The sequence below is a fragment of the Eulemur rufifrons genome, chromosome 17, assembly GCF_041146395.1.
Source record: "Eulemur rufifrons isolate Redbay chromosome 17, OSU_ERuf_1, whole genome shotgun sequence".
Classification (NCBI taxonomy): domain Eukaryota; kingdom Metazoa; phylum Chordata; class Mammalia; order Primates; family Lemuridae; genus Eulemur; species Eulemur rufifrons.
The window spans coordinates 91455289-91470958 of NC_090999.1; the positions used below are offsets into that span (position 1 = coordinate 91455289).

The 15670-nt window shown below is 50.4% G+C and overlaps 1 protein-coding gene across 1 annotated transcript in view; it reads right to left on the reverse strand.

Moving 5' to 3' along the window:
- Positions 1 to 4087: 4087 nt before the first annotated feature.
- MARCHF3 (membrane associated ring-CH-type finger 3) overlaps positions 4088 to 15670 on the reverse strand; it is a 135154-nt gene continuing 123571 nt past the window's right edge. The window contains exons 4-5 of the mRNA XM_069492289.1: positions 12696 to 12905; positions 4088 to 6650 (exon numbers count right to left, since the gene is read on the reverse strand). Coding sequence (XP_069348390.1) covers positions 6492 to 6650; positions 12696 to 12905 — 369 coding nt within the window. The 3' untranslated portion in view covers positions 4088 to 6491. The remainder of the gene's footprint in view (positions 6651 to 12695; positions 12906 to 15670) is intronic.

The following is a 15670-nucleotide window of genomic DNA, read 5'->3' on the forward strand; positions in this document are numbered from 1 at the left end:
AGGAACAATATGTCACAAGAAGATATAATAAGAATAAACCTATCAATATAGCTTTGGTCCTAACAGGACCAAAGGGAGAAATAAATCAACAATTATAATCAGAAAATTGTATATGTTCCTCTCAGAAATTGATAGATCAAGCATGAGAAAAAGCAAAAATAGGAAGATGTGAACTATCCAATAAGCTGTAGCTTATTTACTTATATACACATATATGTACACATGTATATATATCTGCAACCAACCAATGTATTAAGCCACAAAAATGCCATAATTTCAAAGCATCAACATCATAGAGATCATAGTTCTGTGATCATAATGTACTAGTAATTGATACACAAAAGAATAACATCCCCACTGCACCCCTTCTGCTCATTTGCTGAAAGCTAGAAAACATTACTAAAGGACTCTTGGGTTAGAGAGGGAAACGAGAAATATAAAACACTTAGAAATAAAATTTAAACAGAAAATTTTCAAAAATTTTGAAAATAAGTACTCAGAAGAAAGCCTATGGCTTTAAATCATTTATCTGAAAATAAAAAAAGACTGAACCAAGAGTGAATTAAAAAGAAAGAACCAAGAAGGGAGGAAATAGGAATAATAAAGTCAATGCAACAGGACAAAAGAGGGTGTGAGATAGAGAGAGAGAAAATATTAAGAACATTCTAAATTTCTTTTTCAAAAAGATTAGGGAATAATACCTCATTAATCTAGACTGGCTAAACAAAAGAATAAAAGAGAGGATGGAAGTAAATAAAACATCAAATGCAAAGGGGACTAACCACAGACTGAATGAGGCCGGGGACAGTCGCAGGGTGGGACTGGGATGATGCGGGCGTCCCCACGTGCCAGACGCTCATGTAGCAGAGAGAGAAAGGGTGAGAGTTATAACACAATGCCTTTTATGCAAATTAAGACATGTGCTCACAAAACAATATCTTTTGCAAAGATATATACATATTCAGTTTATATATCAAACATATCAGAGCGGGCGGGCGCCTAAGGGAGGAAGATGACAGTGGAGATTAGACACGAAAGGGGAAATATTTTAAAACTAGCTGCTGAGAGGATCCCAGCGCAGCGGCTGGGAGCGTGGCCTCGAGAGCCCGACTGCGTGAGTCCGAAGTCCCGCCGGGCCTCTCACTGGCTCTGGGCGACTGACCACCTCTCGGGTTCAGGCTCCCCGTCCCCAGGAAGGGCCTGGCCGCTAATCTCCCAAGATGGCCCCGGCCATCCTGCCTCTCCGCCTGCGCGTAAGCCCCTCCCACAAGAGGCGGGGCCTGAGGCTGCTTCGACCAATAGGATCCAGAGGAAGTGCTGCGCGGGGACGTTCAAGCTCCGTGTTTCAGTGGGACAGGAGCCTCTTCCGCGTGGAGCCCTAAGCAGCCCTGGGAAGAGGAGGGCTCTCAAGCTGGGATGCCACATGGGGAGACAGGCCACGTGGAGGAGCACCTGTGCCCTACGATTGTATAAGACACCCAGAGGCGGCGCTGCCTGGCATGCCCAGCTAAGTCCAAACCAACCCCTGGATGGTGAGATAAAACAACGTTTAGACCGCTAAACGCTGTTAGGGGGGTTAGGTAAGGTGGTTGTGAGGATTAAAGGAGGTAATTTACAAAGTGCTTAATAGTGCATGGCTCGTGGGAAGTGCCTGGCACTGTATACGTATTTGTGGAGTACAAAAGAACAAGGACCTGGTGGTGACAGAAATTATGTCATGGACCAAAATGTGTGATTAACTTAATTCTTTGCACCTGATGTTCACAAACAAAACCTCTGATAGAGACCGTATATTCACGTTCTTGATGGGGAGACGATGTCCTTGATAGGTGAAAAATGTGTTCCAAAAAAGGGAGTATCTCAAAACGAAGTCTGGCTCTCCGAGCCAACTCTCCTTCTGTTGTCTTTGTGCACAGAATTTAGAGCCTCCAAGAAGACACTAGATGAATGAGCTCAGTGACTCATGAGTCTCTCGTTTCTGGGAACACAGACAACTAATGGACTGTATTTGTTTTCTTCTGTAGCACTAGAGCCAGAACTAGAAAATGTCTTTTTATCTGTAATGAATTATCAATTAGCCCTGGATTCCAGGATCAGGAAATGCAAGGAAAATCAAAATCTACACATCATTCAAAGATCTCAATCAAGTCAGTAATTTTCAGCCTCCAAAAGGGTCTCTTACAGTTCTTTTTACTCCCAAGCACAGTGCTCAATAAGTATCTGTTGATTATTTTAAATCAATCCCTCTTCTTTTTGAAAAGCATTTACAACAATTTGTTTACAGTCTTTCAAATTGATTATCAAAATTGCTCTTTGAAACCCAGGCAAGGGCAAAATAACCCAGACGGTAGCAACAGCGTGTGGGAAGAGGGAAAAAGAAGGGCATTGCCATTCATTTGTGAACTCCTAGGAGCTAAGTCTTGCAGATCTTGCAAGGACTATATGAGGTAGTTATTATCCCCATTTTATAGAGGCAAAAACTAAGTCTTAGACAGGTAGAGTCACTTGTCCCCAATCTGCAGCTGGGACATTGCAGAGTCAGGATTCAAACTCAGGTCGTCTGACTCCCTAGCTGGTTCTCTTCCACTCTGTCACACTGGGAAGCAGAGGAAGGGTCAACCCCAGAACAACTGAAATAGCAAGGGAAAGGCAGAGTGTCCCAAAGCCAACTCCTAGACACTGAGACTTTTGTGAAGCCAAAAAAAAGGTGGATCGTAGCCCATGTATTTCTGCAGAGCAGACACATTTTGAGAGCGTTAGCAGTTGCCCAGGCATCGCTACCCGGAGTGCCAACTTCTCATGACTCCAACCTCAGCAGCACCAGGCTGCGCGCCGTCAGTCTGCCAGTCGGCAGGCCCTCCGTGCTTGGCCGGGAAGGACGGTGGCAAGCCAAGCCCATCATGGTCTCTACCTTCTCATCCTAAAATAATCCTGAGCCCTGTCCCCACCGGCTGGCGCAACTGCCATCCCACTTCAGGCATCAGATTCACAACTCCACGTTTCTCATCTAGCACTGGGGACTACGAGCCATGTGGCTGATCGTCAGACAGCTTCTAGGAACACTCTGGATTGCGGTGGAAAGGAAGCTCTTACCGCATGTCTTAGCCGTCTTTCCCCTTCAGGTTCTCCCGCCCCGGCATTTCCCAGTGCAGGCAGCTCTGTAGGCTGTGTGGAGAGTCGGGGAAGGCTGAGGGGATCCAAACGGGGGGAGGAGGCCTGGTGCAGGCGCAGACCCCGGCCGGCCCGAGGGCAGTGCCCGGAGGTCACAGGGAGGCCTGGCGGGCAGCTGGCTGCGCTTTCACTTCCATTTTCTCCTTTGCCTCCTCCATGCCTCAGATGAGTTACTTTCCCTGAAAATGAAATGACTGTGGCTACAACCCAGCTGCAAGTGACAAGTGACAATCCACAGCAGGGCCCAGGCACTCGGGGCAGGGGAGACCAGGACAGTGAAAGACAATCAAAGTAACTTCCAAATCGTGCCATTTATTTTTGCTTAATGGTCGTCTGAGCCTCCGCTCAGCTCTTTGAGGAGCTGCAGAATGTGTGTGGGCGCCCTGTGGCCTCTGTCCTCCCCCAGGTGAGAGCTCGGGAACACGCAGGGCAGGCGACAGCACGCTGTACGTGTGTTAGTGGTTGATGCCCCCTCTGGCTTCACTGCGACACGTTTGTCTCTGCGTGGCCTTCTCTAGGGAAGTGGTTGGCGCGGAGCACGGACGGCGTGTGGCGGAGAGAGCCGTGCGGGAGCCAGGGGGAGGGAAGCAGCGAGCCGCCAGCGTCCGGTACCTGCCCTTGCCCCTCAGCTCTTCCTCTGCCTCATTCCTGAGCTTTCAAAGAGAGAGAAGCAAAGGAGGAGTACGAGGCTAGCACGGCTGCTGGTCGGCCATATGGCACCTCTGCGCCACTCAACTGAAGCTCCGCTTCCTCCAGGTGGTGCAGCCTTTTCTGTGGCCCCGGCTTGGAGACAGGAGCAGAGCCTGGATTTCCGCCTCCACCTGTCCCTGTGCCCTCTTGGCTGGGTGCCCTTGTGCATATGCCGCAGCTCCCTGGGATCTATCACCTTGAACAGTCTCAGGATTAACAGACCAAAAGGGGATTAAGAATCCTCCAAGAATTTTCAGATGGGCCCTGGTGCTGATGGAGATTAGAGTCTCGCACAAAGGGGTCCCAGGCTGGTGCCCTGGGAAAGCAGGCTCCGATGCTATGCTTGGCTGCCAGGGGTGTCTTGCCCACCACCCCACATGCAGACTACTCCGTGCACTTGGACTCTGCTTTGCCTCCTGGGGCTGGGATGCAAATGTGGGGGAAAGCAGCGTGGCACAGGCACAGCCCTAATGTGCCCACCCTTCCCAGTGCGGGGCCCCAGCAAGCGCCCTGGGACCCGCCTGCCTTCGACAGCTCGTGTCATTACAGCTCATTCCATGGATCAAGACAGCAGGAATGCTCTGCAGCCAACCTTGAAAGGAAATGACCATGGGAATCCTCCGCTTCCTTAATTCATGGAAGAAGCGGGGAGGAGAAAGGGGATGGTCCTCCCATGAATGTTGGGCCATTCCGTTCATAGGTGTCACTGGTTCACCTGACAGCTCGGGGACCAAGCTGGGTGGACGTCATTTATCAAGTATATTACAGGGCTGCAATTCACAAGCTACCAAGTTGGACTCTTTGCTCAGGAAATTTAATGTGTGACAGCTGCGTGCAGCCAGTGGTGTCCAGCATTTTAAAAAGGTCAATTAAGAAACGCTTGATGGTGGTGCAGCTAATGACGGCCCAGAGGGGAGAGCAGGGCCCAGTAAACAGAAGGGCTGGGACGTACATTACCGGAATTGCAGTGTCCAAGTGAAGCGTGGTGGGGAGGAAATCTATTGTCACAAGCCATAAAGCACATCCGAGTTTTGCAGCGGAGAGCAGTGCAGCTGTTTCCCTCCCCAGGCGGCGCGGGGAGCAGCCTGTGCGTGGAGGGCTCGGCCGCCAAAGGGGACACTGCGGCAGCTCCATCGAGCCCGACAAGATCCTTCCCCTACTCTCTGTCTGCTCCTTTGCCTCCTCACTCTCCCACCTGGGGGAGCGTAAGGCAGATGCTGGAGTGAGACTCAGAATGTGGGTCATGTTCCAGAAATCCATATTTTTAAGCATCCCCTGGAGCCGGGCTCTGCCCGTCCTGGCAGCACGTGTGGGTGGGCAGACAGTGGGGCCCGAGGGCCAGGGCAGGCGAGGGCTTCCCTGAGAAGCCACACGCGCGCCCGGCCTCCGCGCGCACACACACAGGCCGGCTTCCGAGCAGACCCTTTACGCTGCGACGGATAAAAGAGGACATGAAACCCTTAGTAAAAGTCTATTTCGGCCTGTGACAGAATTGGCTCATGGCTGCGGGAAGGCACTGTGTGGTGCTCCTTTTTTCTGAAAATCAGACAAAGGGGCCTTAGAATAAGTGCAGGGCTGCTAGGACAGGCGCTTTTTTTTTTCCCCCACATCTACCTGTCAAGCTAGAAATTCAATAGAGCAATGGGAATGCTAATTGATATGCAAAACAGGTCTAGGGTTCCTAGAAATGTCTAATGATCCTCCAATTCATTAGGAAGGCAGAATTAAGACACACACTAAATGAGATGGGAGAACACCAACCTTTTTGCTTTCCCTTACTTTTTTTTTTCTTCTTAAAACCTACTTTGGGAAACTTCACAGGTTTTATGATTAAAAAAAGAATATTGCAATCAGTGGGGTTTGTCTTTCACACACTGGATATTTATTATTAGAAAATAGCTTCTATCGGCCGTCGGTACCAAACAAGTTGAAAGGAGCGTGCTTCTCCCTGTAACCTTTTTCTCCTTAATTATATTGAAATAAACAGCTCACCGTGTGGAGGGCTGCCACACCTTTTTCCCTTTAAAAACTAAATAATTAAATGAAGTTTAGTACAAAACATCCTTCAAATATGACTTGTTCTGCAGTTGTTACGCTGTCTCCTTGAGTGAGGGACACGGAAGAGATGAAAAAGACCACTCAAGCTATCAAATTAGCCCAAAGAATCCACAGTAGAAACCAGGAAACAAAAACTAATCCAAATAAAACCCATCCAAACCAAGAAACCAGTTTTTAGATTGGCTTTTTGATTTTGATTATCATCTAAGTTTAATATATATATATATATATGTTTGCAATAGTAATAAAAAAGGAAGAATTGAATTGCATCCTTAGCAGGACAACCTTCCTCATATGTTAAAGAGGTGTTCAGAAAATTCCATACAGTATCTGCTAAATAAACATGTTTGGCAGCTTAGCAAATACATATGATTGCAGCATCCATGATTTGGAGTAAAACAACATTTGCTTCCTTCTGGTGGAGGTCGTTGCTGGGGCCACGTGCCAACCTGGCTCTGGGTGTTCTCAGCCCCACAGGCTTGCGGGAGGGCTCAGGGGTGGCTCAGCGCGTGGGCCAGTGCAGAAACTTCCAGACCCCACACGAGTCGACCAGCTGCCCAACCACACGAACATCAAACAATTGTCTCCTTTGAGTTCCTCTTGACTGAATGGAGGCCCAGCAAGGACTGCTGGTTAGAAGGTACGTGGACAGACTTTGGAATGAGGAGAATCACTCTCTGATTGGTCCGACGCCATTCGTTGTACAATCGACAGTGGTACCGAAATGACACCTGCAGGTGGGAGAGGAAAAATAAGAGAAGGTGCTCAGAGAAGCAGGAATTGACAATCCAAGCAAAAACTACGTCACTGATGACAGCTTCAAAGAGCTGGCAGCATTACCTCAGGGCAAGAGCCCTGGGCACAGCCAGCTGAGCGTGGGGACATTGGGCACCAACCAAAGAGCAGCCCGCGTGGGCACACATGTGCAGGGCTTGCACGGGTGGCTTGCTTTGTTCCTCTTCGTACTGGGTAAAAATCAGGATAGGAATAGGAAAAGGAGGTTCTTTCTGAGTTTGGATTTATTTTCAGTCTAGTGGTGTTCCGGGCCCCAAAGCATCAATTGTGAAGAAGGTTGGCTGGAGGCAGAGGGACGGAGAGGCTGCAATGCCAGGCCTCCCCGAGCTGTGCGACCTGGGCAACGTGCCCGTCTGTTCCCCAGGTCCCTCTCTGTTAAATGAGAGGGGTGCTAGGGCTTCACGTTACCTTCCTGCAGGTTAGACACTGCACAACTCAAAGGACCCCATTCGCACTATGATACAAAGGATCCCCTTTGCACGGTGCTGTGACAACTGGCACAACTGCTTGGTGGCCCTGATGGGTGATTTCTAATTGCCTCTAGCTCCAGCATTCTAGAGCGTCCCACGAGGAAAACTCAGCACAGGCACAAACTGCCCTGATAAGTCTTCTTGAGCCTTTGGCTGGGTGGGGCACGACTTCCATGGGAGCCCACAGAGCCTCGTGCCTACCTCGGTGTGGCACTGAGTGTCTCTTTGTACTAGAAACATCTTGGCAGCAGGACCTGCGTCGTGCTCGTCTTGGCATGTCCAGCACCCACTGCAGTGCCCGGCACTTAGGAAGCTGCTCAAGAGAGTTTGCTGAGTAAATGAACGAGTGAACAAATATCCTACTTTCTGATTGCAACCCTGCTCCAAACCAAAGCTGCTCCTAAATACAACATGACAGCACGAGCGTGACTCTGATGGTCAATTGTGCAGGAAAGTGCTTGCCTTCTTCGTAAATCTAATGAACGACATGCTTAAAACTGTGGTTTGTTTTGGAGAAGACTAGCACGAAGCATCAATGGGCTGCCCAGGAAATTCGGTCTGTACTTTCGCAGATGTATAAGCTGCCTTTAAAATGGGAGTGGGCTCCAGTTTGAGTGCCTCCAGAGGACTGGGTAAGAGCTGAGTGACAAGTCACCCCAGGCCTGGGGCATTTAACCATCTAGGGTCGGGGGGTTGTGCTAACCCGGTGAGGGTCTGTGGTGGTCAGAAGGTGGGCTGACCTGGTGCTTTGAGCTCGGAGTGTCTGGAAGTAGAGGAGAGCACACGCCCCAGATCAGAATGGGCTTGTTAGTCTACATGGCAACATCATTAAATTCAAGGCCACTTGCTCAAATTTCTGAGGCCAGGAAGCAGATGCCACAGGCTGAGTGCCAGAGAGATTTGGGTATGAAAATACAAGCCTTTAAACTCACACAGATGTGCTTTTCTCCAAAACGCCCTGAACATGCCAAAGCGGATCAGTTTTGTTTTGTTTCAGCTTGATTCTCTTCTATCTGTTCCGCCCGGCTGCGTCATGGTGCTACTGAGGAACGTGAGAGGCAGGCTGGGAAGCTGATGTTCAAGGCCAAGGACAGGAAGGAGGCAGAAGGCAGACAAGCACTGGTGAAGAACCGTGGCAAGACAGGAAGCCTGGAATCTGGAAACATGTCAGGAAAGCTGGATTCGAACCACGAGACCCCTCCTCCACGACACAGAAGAGCTGTGTGCACTTGGCGTTGGTATCTCGAGTGGCTGTGGGCACAGGCCACGGGGCTGGAATTTGCATCCTCTCCTTAGTGGCTGTGTGCATGGCTTGGAGAGGTCGCTGTCAGCAAACTTCAGTTTCCATGTTGGTAAGGTGTGAATAGTGGTGTCTGAGATGCATGTAAGACACCTAACAGAGCGTTCTTGGCCTGTTATTTTACATGTGTTAAATGTGGGAAAGATAATTTCATGACACTCCTCAGATGCAGAGAGAGAGAGAGAGAGAGAGAGGGAGAGATTAGGCCATTTCCTTTCAGGCTTTGGTCTCGGTGTGGCCGGGGACCAGCAGCAGGCTGCACCGCCTGCGAGCTTGTTAGAATATCGGGATTTGGGGCCCCACCCAGACCGAAAGGATCAGAGAGTGCGTTTAACGAGATCCCCAGGCGGTTCGCATGGGCATCCCAGCCCGAGAAGCGCTGCTTCAAGGAACACGGGGAGTCAACCACTTAGCAGGTCTCCCTGTTCCTTGGCTGGGAAATTTAAAAAAATCAGCCCACATGTGTAGACAAACAGATGAGATCTTATTATACATTAATCTATTTTAATTGCTGTTAATCATCGCAGTCTGCAGGCAAAGGCAACCAATCAGAAGCAAGCAGCGCGCGGGTGACGCCCTGTCGGGGGATGCAGGCCGCGGAGCCCAGTGCCGACCCTCGGGGCCCAGTGCGCACCCGCGGGCTGCTCCTGCCTCCAGCTGCTCCGAGGCGCTCCGACCTGCACCGCAACGGGATAGAGACAACAGGGGCGGTGTCATTCAGAGAAATAAAGAGGCAGTGAAGAAAAAATAAACATACACCAAAAAGATGCTGTAACAATAATTTTGAAGTTTTTAAGGAGAGAGGAGGAAGAAAGAATATAGGGCCACTATTCTCAAAATACCACCCCTTCTGGGATGGGTTTCCTGAAGTTTATTCAGTTATTCATCTAAAGGGTATTAACCGACCACGGGCAAGGTCTGCTGCGCAAAGACTTGTGATCACACGCCTGGCACAGGAGGGTCAGGGAATTCAGCCTCCACCTGTCCCCATCAGGGAGGTGACTGCGGCTGGGCGAAGCCTTGCCGTGGAGTCACAGCAGGCTTTGGGAAATCTGACTACGTGCTTTTACCGTGCCCCTTCTCTTCAGAAGTTACGGTGCGACTCACACACATTGATGGGGCCCGGCTTTGGCAAGTGACCTTCCCAGGGATGAGCCCGGCTCACTGCTCTCTGGCCGCGCCGCGCAAGGGGACGTGGGGGAGCGAACGGCCACGGAGAAACGCGCTGGGCGCTGCGCACTCTCAGGCTGCCCGGGCTGCGTCTGGATCAGCCCCGGAGCGGAGCGGGCCCTGCTGGGACAGCGTTCTATGGGAGGCTCCACCTTTGCAACGAGAGTTTAAACAATCAAGCCACGGGACTGGGAGTTGGCTTTTGAGGAACCGGGTCATGCGTTCGCTCGGCTCTGCGCCGGGCGCGGCTGCGACAGTGGCGCGGCGGGCGGGAGGACATCCTGCACCGGGTGCCCCCAGCCTCGCGGCTCCGAACCGGGGCTACTACCAGGCCCGTTACAGACCATTGCTTCGTGCTTAATGTGGGCTCAGTTCTCGTTCTAGCTCTGTGTCTGTCCGTGGCCTCCACATCATTTGTGACATGGACAGTGATGTTTCTGGGACACCTTCCCTCTGCGCTCTCTGGGTGGAGGTGGCTGAGGCCCCGGCCTCCGGGTCCCCGGTGTGCTTCTGGAACAGCAGGCTCCAGAGGTCAGGGCTCCCCGAGTTTGAGTCAGCGCTGGGCCCTCAAGGCCGCGTGCGCCCCTGAGAACCTCCAAGGTGAGCGGCGTGAGTGCCTGTCCCTCGTCACGGTCCCGGTGGGGCCCTTCCGGGAGCTGCTCCTCTGAGGACAGGCCAGGACGGACGCGTGCGTGTTTGTCGCAGACGTTTTCGCAGCAGATTCTCCTTAAGCTCGGCGGCTTGTTTACAGTGCGTTTCTGCCGCAGGCAGTTGCCAAGTGCTGTCAGCTTCTAATTGCGGCTCTTGCCGGGGCTGCTCCGGACGGCATTTATCCGGGAAGGAGTCGTTCTCCATCCAGCAGCCTACTGAGCCGCCGCCACCGCACCGTCAAGGGGAGCGATGCCTCCCTTCCCTCCCGCTGCTCTGCATGTCGCGGAGGGGCCGGCTGGAGGTTGGGCCAGCGGGAAGAGCCCGGCCAGCGCTCTGCCAGGTGCTGGCATCTGTGCTCTCGGATGTTCTCCCGCTCAATCTTCCCAGGAACCCACTGACCCAGGGATTATCAACTATTTCCTCCACTTTGTGTATAAGAGGAAGGATACTGAGAGAGTAAGTGTCCTGTTTGAAGTTACACAGCTCTTAGGCTGCTAAATCTTGGGTTTAACATGGGGCCTTTGGATTCTCCATGAACGCACTTTTTACCATGCAGCACTGCCTCTTGGACACGTTTCTAGAATGAAGTATATTATCATTCTCCTAAAAGAGCCTAGTCTAGGTGCCTTTTCCACCTAAACATTTCTTTTGCCTGAGATGGGGGCTGAAACAGGGTCATAATCCATCTGTTTCTTGGTAGTCCTCTTTCTTTTCTCCCATTCGTCCCTCCCCTCCACTCCCCACCGGCCTTTCTTGTTAGCTAAGTGTATGCATTACAAAGCAGGTTTTCCAAAAGGCCTTAAATTGGTTTTGAAAGCCCAGCATTTAGGCTCACCTCCACCCTTCCTTCAACATAGGAACTATTCTAAGAAAAGTCATAGACTAGAAGACCTCTAAACATGGTAAAAACTTACACTGAACTATTATTTTCCAAAGTCCTTTTCCATGTGCTCTTTCACTTCCATCTCGTCACCCCGGGGTGTCTGGCAGGATGGGCCTGGCTACTGCCTCCACTTCTCAGCTGAGGACACCGAAGCCCAGGGACGTGAAATGACTTTCCCCAGGGTGGCGAAGCTGACAGGGCCACAGGGTGCTAGTTAGACTACTTAATTTCTTTTTCCTAACCCTTCTTCCATCACAATAGAAGCTTCTGGATGAGCTTCACTGCTTGATTCACAATGAATCAGGACATACTTTGGGAGCATAGATTTTTAAAGGAGGCAATAATTGTTTCACTCCGGGCTTCATTAGCCTGGGAACACAATGTCTAAATTAACCAGAAGACTCAGGTAAGTTGTTAGCATTAGAACCCTCCCTATTTACCAAGGCTCAGGTCATACTCCTCTTACTGAGAAGGAAATGTGTCCCTTCCTGCCTAAACACTGTCCTCGGCGGGGAAGTACAGAGCTGGAAGAGCTACATGACGAGTAAGAGGGACATGAACAGGGTCTGGGAGGCAGCGGAAGGGAGGAAGTGTGAGTGCTAGAAACAGCTTCCACAGGCTGCAACTGTGCTCCGGGAATGGGAATAGTGTACTGTGGGCAGGAAATACATATTGAATAACAATGGGACGTGCTCAGATTAGGAGTGCCAGGCACAGGAGAGGAATGCCAGGAAGCAGGAGGCCCAGCTTCTGAAAATGTTCGCAGGACGGTGACGTCCTTCCCTGCAGCTCCCAGGGGGAAGCCTGCGAGAGAGCCAATGTTGCACTTTGTGGGTGCTGCCAGCTGGTGCCCGAGCAGTCAACTTACTGCCTGAAGTTAAAAGAGCGAAAAAAAGAAATATTTAAAAATTCTTCCTCATAGACAGTGGGAACACTTATTGGGAAATGGCCTTTCTTTGGTGGCAGCATCTCAGCTAGATAAATTAGTGCTTTTATGGGCAGCAGAGTTAATATTCCGACACACGGAATAATCATCAGGCAAAGTGCAGCTCCGCGTCCAACAAAGACTTTAGGCTGTGTCAGGACGTAAGAAGAAAACACCAGCAGGATTCATGATGTGTGTGGTCAGCGACGGCGGCAGTAGCCGAGTGCATCGTTCATGATATACGACAGTCCCACAAAAGCGAGAGACATAAACGGGAGGAAGAAATCGCCATGCCTCGTAGCAGATGGAGTCCTGGACCACTGGGGGACAGAAATGGCCAAGGTGTGCGTCTGTGACTGGGCTTTTTCTTTCTTTGATCTGCCTTTCCTAGCAACACACACACACACACACACACACACACACTCTTATTTGGTAATAAGCCAAATCACACACTCCTGCCAGCATCTGAAGGTCTGTTTTCTACTGGGCAGGTGAGCTATGCTGCAGACAAGAAACGCGTGTTCCAGCTGGGAGGCTGCCATTTCCAGCTGGCCTGAACCCCCGGCCACAGGCCATACTTACTAGTGTCCAAAAGAGGTAAATAGTGAAGAGTGCGACAGTGAGTGCAATCAGTCCCACGGCTTCGAGCCGACTACTAAAGTGCAGGTGGTCCACGGCGCCCCGCAGGCACAGCCAGCCCGAGATGGTGGCCAGGGGGGTTATAAACAAGAAGCACACCATGTCTCCAAACAGAGTCCGCTTCTCATGCTGGGGGCCAGGGTTTCTGAGCCACTGCCAGGGAAAGGGAGACAGAGAAAAGCAAGGGAGAAGGTTAAATGCCACCGTGGAGTGCAGACACACTGCTCTGAAGTTGTCTTTGCCTTCAGAATATGGGGGAGTCACTTCTGGTTTGTTCTGAGATAACAAGTACCATTAAGGGCTCATACCCTGCCCCCGCCCCCAGAAGAATGATGATTATGAACATAAGAACCATGATAATGTACAGTGTCCTTGCTGCAGATGACCTGCTTTTTGTGCAAATAGTTCAGTGGCTATTCTGAATCGCAGTGAGCCTATGCAAAAGGTAGAGAGGCTATCACTCCTGGAAGGTGATGAGAAGTCCAGTCAAATGGCTAAAGCCATCCAGGGTTTTGACCCTGGGAATGTGTGCCGGTAAGGGCTAACTCAGCAGGCTTGAGTTGCTCAAACTCTACACATTCCCAAGAAAGGCCTGTTTTCAGGACTGGCTGTTGATGGGCTACTGAGGGATGAGCTCTAAGTCCTTGTATTAATAATATTCTGCCTAATAAGAGCATTTTGTAGGTCTCAGGCCTTGGGCCAAAATACCAGTTTGATCAGATAGATTATGCCAGCGATGTGAATTGTGACGAATGTCTTCTTTTGCCCTGGGGGGCTGGAGTCTGGGCAGCGAGGTCCGTTGCGCAGGTGCTATGCGCCCACGTGACTGACTCCAGTAAAACCCTGGATACTACGGCTCAGGTGAGCTTCCCTGTTGGACGGTACTGTACCTGTTGTCACAAATCGTTGCTGTAAAAATTAAACATATTCATGTGACTCCATTGGGAAAGGACACCTGGAAGTTTGTCCCGGGTTTCTCCTGAACTTTGCCCCCTGCACCTTACCCTTTGCTGTTTTTAATCTGTACCCTTTTGCTGTGACAAACCATAACCACGGGTACAGCAGCTTTTCTGAGTCCTGTGAGTCCTTCTAGTAAATCATTGAGCCTGGGGGTAGTCTTGGGGACACCTGGCACAAAATAAGTCTCACCTGACCCCATGAACTCAGTTAATGCCTCCTCCTTGGCTTTTAGGACCTGGAACCACCTCAGATTGTGCTACCATCTTGACTGAACCAAGCCCCAAAGGATGGGGAAAACCTCATACTTGTTGAAAGGCTGAAGAAGAGAATTTCTACAGGATGGAAAACAGGGCTGTCGTCCTCCAACTTGGGTCACTGCTGAATGCCTGCTGAAATGTTTTCCATCATCCATTCTACAGTGGATTCCAGCATAAGCCGGTGCTTACACAGTGGTGTCAGTTCACACTGGCAATGAGGCCTGGTGGCTTTTCTTCAGATTAATATCTGAAACACATCTCCAGATAACCTGACATCCCCACCTCACTCCTCACTGTACCACGTAGTAATGACAGAGGCCAAGGAGTCTAGAGAAGAAGCAGGGTCAGACACAGATAATGGGGCTGGGCTGGGGACAGACACTGGCTGACTCTGTCTTTCATCTTGTCCCCACCAACAAACAGGGGCCTAGCATCGTCTGTCCGTTGACACCTGCCCGGCAGCGCAGCGGGCTGCCTGCCACCATGGGGTGTGGCGGAGACAGCCTGCGTGGCCAGGGCAGCAGCTCCTACAAAACCCTTGGTGTGAGGGAAGGACCGTCAGGGGGAGACAGAGCGGGTGTGGCTGTCCGGGACAGAAGAGGGAAGGCCATGCTCAAGGATGGAGGGATGGAATAGAAAAGCTACTACAAGGGCAGGCAAGTGGGGGAAAGAGCAGTGTAGGCCTGGCAAAACCTCAAGGAGTGAGCAGGAGAGCCAGGAAGGAGAAGGCACCGAGGAAAGTTCTCTGGCAGGTGCCCATCCTTGAACTTTTGCTTCAGTCCCAGCACAGCACCTTCCAGGGGTGACCCACCCTCAAAACAGGCTGGGATGCTGAACAAAGCCCATCTCAGCTCAGAAGTGGACATGTTAATAAATAAATATTAAAGGCTGGGCGAGGTGGCTCACACCTGTAATCCTAGCCCAAGGCGGGAGGATCGCTCAAGGTCAGGAGTTCAAGACCAGCCTGAGCAAGAGTGAGACCCCATCTCTACTAAAAATAGAAATTAGCTGGAAAACTAAAAACATATAGAAAAAATTAGCTGGGCATGGTGGCTCATGCCTGTAGTCCCAGCTACTCGGGAGGCTGAGGCAGGAGGATCGCTTGAGCCCAGGAGTTTGAGGTTGCTGTGAGCTAGGCTGATGCCACGGCACTCTAGCCCAGGCAACAGAGTGAGACTCTGTCTCAAAGAGAAAAAAAAAAAAAAAAAAAAATTAAAACAGATAACGGGGAGTTTACTTATCTGTAAATATAAATATAGCATTATAATATTTAATATAAATACCAAAATAGTCAAATGCAGATGAGATTAACCCTGCCATGTGTCATCATGCCACCTCAGATACCTCAAAGCTTCAAAGAAATGCAAAGAGCTCTTATTAATTAACATGTTCTCGCCTAAATACTGGGCATATCACTATGAGGTGAGGAGTGGAAACAGGGCACTACTATCCCAATTTCAAAGGCTCAGCAAGGTTAAATGATGGCTCCAGGTGATGCAGAGCCTGGATGGAGAAGAGGATTATGATCTCTTCTCTTATTCAGATGTGTTACTAGTGAAATATTTGAAAATTAAAATTGCAAGACATCCAAACATCCAGATTTTTAAACAATGGTGCCCAAATTTCAGCAACTCAATTCTCCTTGTAGTTTGGACTTTCCCTGGAAGCAGACAAGAAGTCCTTCCATTCTGGAACATAGTA